General features: G+C 39.2%; 1 protein-coding gene across 1 annotated transcript in view; it reads right to left on the minus strand.

Moving 5' to 3' along the window:
* The window catches only part of EMWEY_00040430 (structural maintenance of chromosome domain-containing protein, putative), a gene marked incomplete at both ends in the record, with an annotated part of 9,902 nt that overhangs the window by 3,223 nt on the left and 4,179 nt on the right, over positions 1 to 2,500 (minus strand). The window contains 6 exons of the mRNA XM_013478775.1: positions 265 to 346; positions 638 to 719; positions 959 to 1,091; positions 1,311 to 1,649; positions 2,202 to 2,288; positions 2,462 to 2,500. The exon at positions 2,462 to 2,500 is cut by the window's right edge and continues 84 nt beyond it. Of these exons, the coding sequence (XP_013334229.1) occupies positions 265 to 346; positions 638 to 719; positions 959 to 1,091; positions 1,311 to 1,649; positions 2,202 to 2,288; positions 2,462 to 2,500 (762 nt within the window). The remainder of the gene's footprint in view (positions 1 to 264; positions 347 to 637; positions 720 to 958; positions 1,092 to 1,310; positions 1,650 to 2,201; positions 2,289 to 2,461) is intronic.

The following is a 2,500-nucleotide window of genomic DNA, read 5'->3' on the forward strand; positions in this document are numbered from 1 at the left end:
CAGCAGCAGCACCAACAGCAACAAGAACTGCAGCAGCAACAAAAGCAAGAAGAACAGCAGCAACAAGAACAGCAGCAGCAACAGCAGCAACAGCAGCAACAGGAGGCCATACAATTTATGCTGCTGCTGCTGCTGCAGTGCTGCTTGTGTCTTATGATGAGCAGCAAGACGTCTCTCTATTAGTAGCTGCTCTTGCTGCAGCAGCTGACGGTGGCGCTGCAGCAGACACACAACAATGCATGCAGCAGCAGCAGTGTTACGTACCTGCTGCAGTGCTGCAAGTGTTTGCTGCTGCTGCTCATGATTTTTATTAATTTCTTTTTCTTTCTTTAGGGCATTACGAAGGCTGCAGCAAGAAAAAATACTCATAAACCCTAAACCCTAAACCCTAAACCCTAAACCCTAAACCCATTTAACCTTCTAAATACTTATAGGGTTCCCTAGTACGCCTAAATTAGTGTTTAGGGTTTACGAATTAGGGTTTAGGGTTTAGGGTTTATATACATAAAAAAAGAGATTAATATATAATATTAATTATTATTTTCTGTATAACTATCTAGATATCTATATATGGCCTCTATGGCCTCTAGTGGTGTACGAATTAGGGTTTAGGGTTTAGGGTTTAGGGTTTATATACCTAAAAAAAGAGGTTAATTTATTATATTTATTTCCTCCTCCTCTTATGACGCCATTAGCAAAGGAAACACAACCACTAAGATCTACACAATCATAACCTATACATAAATAAATAAATAAATAAATAAATAAATAAATAAATAAATAAATAAATAAATAAATAAATAAATAAATTAATTATAAAGATAAAGACACAACCCCACCCCAATAAACAGAAAAAAAACAGCAACAACAGCAGCAGCAACAGCAACAGCAGCAGCAGCAACAGCAGCAGCAGCAACAGCAGCAACACCAGCAGCAGCAGCAGCAGCAAATAACTAACCAATATTATTTAATATATTTACTTCTTGTGAATGAATAGAAGGAACAAGAAGAGAAAAATTAAATATTGAGTGTATATACACCTCAATTGCTGCTGCATGCGCTCCTGCTTCCTGCTGCAGTATCTCTATACACTGCAATAAATACATAAATAAATATATAAATAAATAAATAAATATATTAATTAATTAATTAATTAATTAATAATAAATGAATAAATAAATATACACAAAAAAAGGGAAAGAATAGACAAATACGCAAATGCTGCAGCAGATACAAAAATAGCAACAGCAGCAGCAGCAACAGCAGCAGCAGCAGCAGCAACAGCAACAGCAGCAGCAGCAGAAGTTTACATCAGTGAGTGGCATTGCTGCTCCTTCATCAAGAAGTTGCTGTGCTTGCTGCTGCATTTGCTGCAGTCTTTGCTGCCTTTTTTGCTGCTGCTGCTGCTGCTGCTGCATAACTTCCTTAAGAGGTACAATAGATATGCAGCAGCGGCGCTGCAGCAGCAAACCACCATTCTCCTGCTGCTGCTGCTGCTTCTGCTGCTTCTGCTGCTGCTGCTGCTGCTGCTGCTGCTGCTGCTTAAGACGAGCAATTGCCTCTAATGCTGTTGCTGCATCCTCAACAACAAATTGAAATAAACAAAACCCTCCTATTGCCTCAATAGCATTTATATACTCCGCCTCTACCTGTACACATAAACCCTAAACCCTAAACCCTAAACCCTAAACCCTAAACCCTAAACCCTAAACCCTAAAAAACGCTTTATAGCCATTCATTGGATAGATAATTTGTTGCTCTTTTCCCTGCTGCTGTTGCTGCTGTTGCTGCTGCTGCTGCTGCTGCTGGTGGTGGTGGTATTAAATATAAACCCTTAATTAGGGTTTAGGGTTTATATTAACCTGTATAAAAGAAGAAAGAGGTGCAGCAATTGTCCATCCTTCTGCTGCTGCTATTTGCTGCAGATGATCTAAACTCCAAACCCTCCATGGCATTAAACAACGAGATAAATTATCTATAAATAAATTAATAAATAAATAAATAAATAAATAAATAAATAAATATAAATAAATAAATACATAAAAATAATATACTAAGAGGGAGAAAAAAGGAAAAAAAAAGGTTTTATAGGCAAAGAGAGACACATAATCCTACTGCTGCTGCTGCTGCTGCTGCTGCTGCTGCTGCTGTTGCTGTTGCTGCTGTTGCTGCTGTTGCTGCTTACCTGTTGCTGCTCGTACATCTGCTGCTGCTGCAGTTCGCTGCTGCAGCAAACTAGACAGCACTGCTTGCTGCTGCCGCACTTCCTCTACTATTTCTTCTAGAGGCTGCAGCACAAACCCTAAACCCTAAACCCTAAACCCTAGACCCTAGAAACCCTAAACCCTAGTAGGCTCCAACTATTACTTGGCAAAGGGGACTTATTATGGTGTCTTATGTACCCCTAACAAATTAGGGTTTAGGGTTTAGGGTTTAGGGTTTAGGGTTTAGGGTTTCTAACCGTTTTAAGTTTAGCTATCTCTGTTGATGCTTCCTCCAT

Source organism: Eimeria maxima, genomic scaffold, assembly GCF_000499605.1.
Source record: "Eimeria maxima Weybridge genomic scaffold, Emw_scaff665, whole genome shotgun sequence".
Classification (NCBI taxonomy): domain Eukaryota; phylum Apicomplexa; class Conoidasida; order Eucoccidiorida; family Eimeriidae; genus Eimeria; species Eimeria maxima.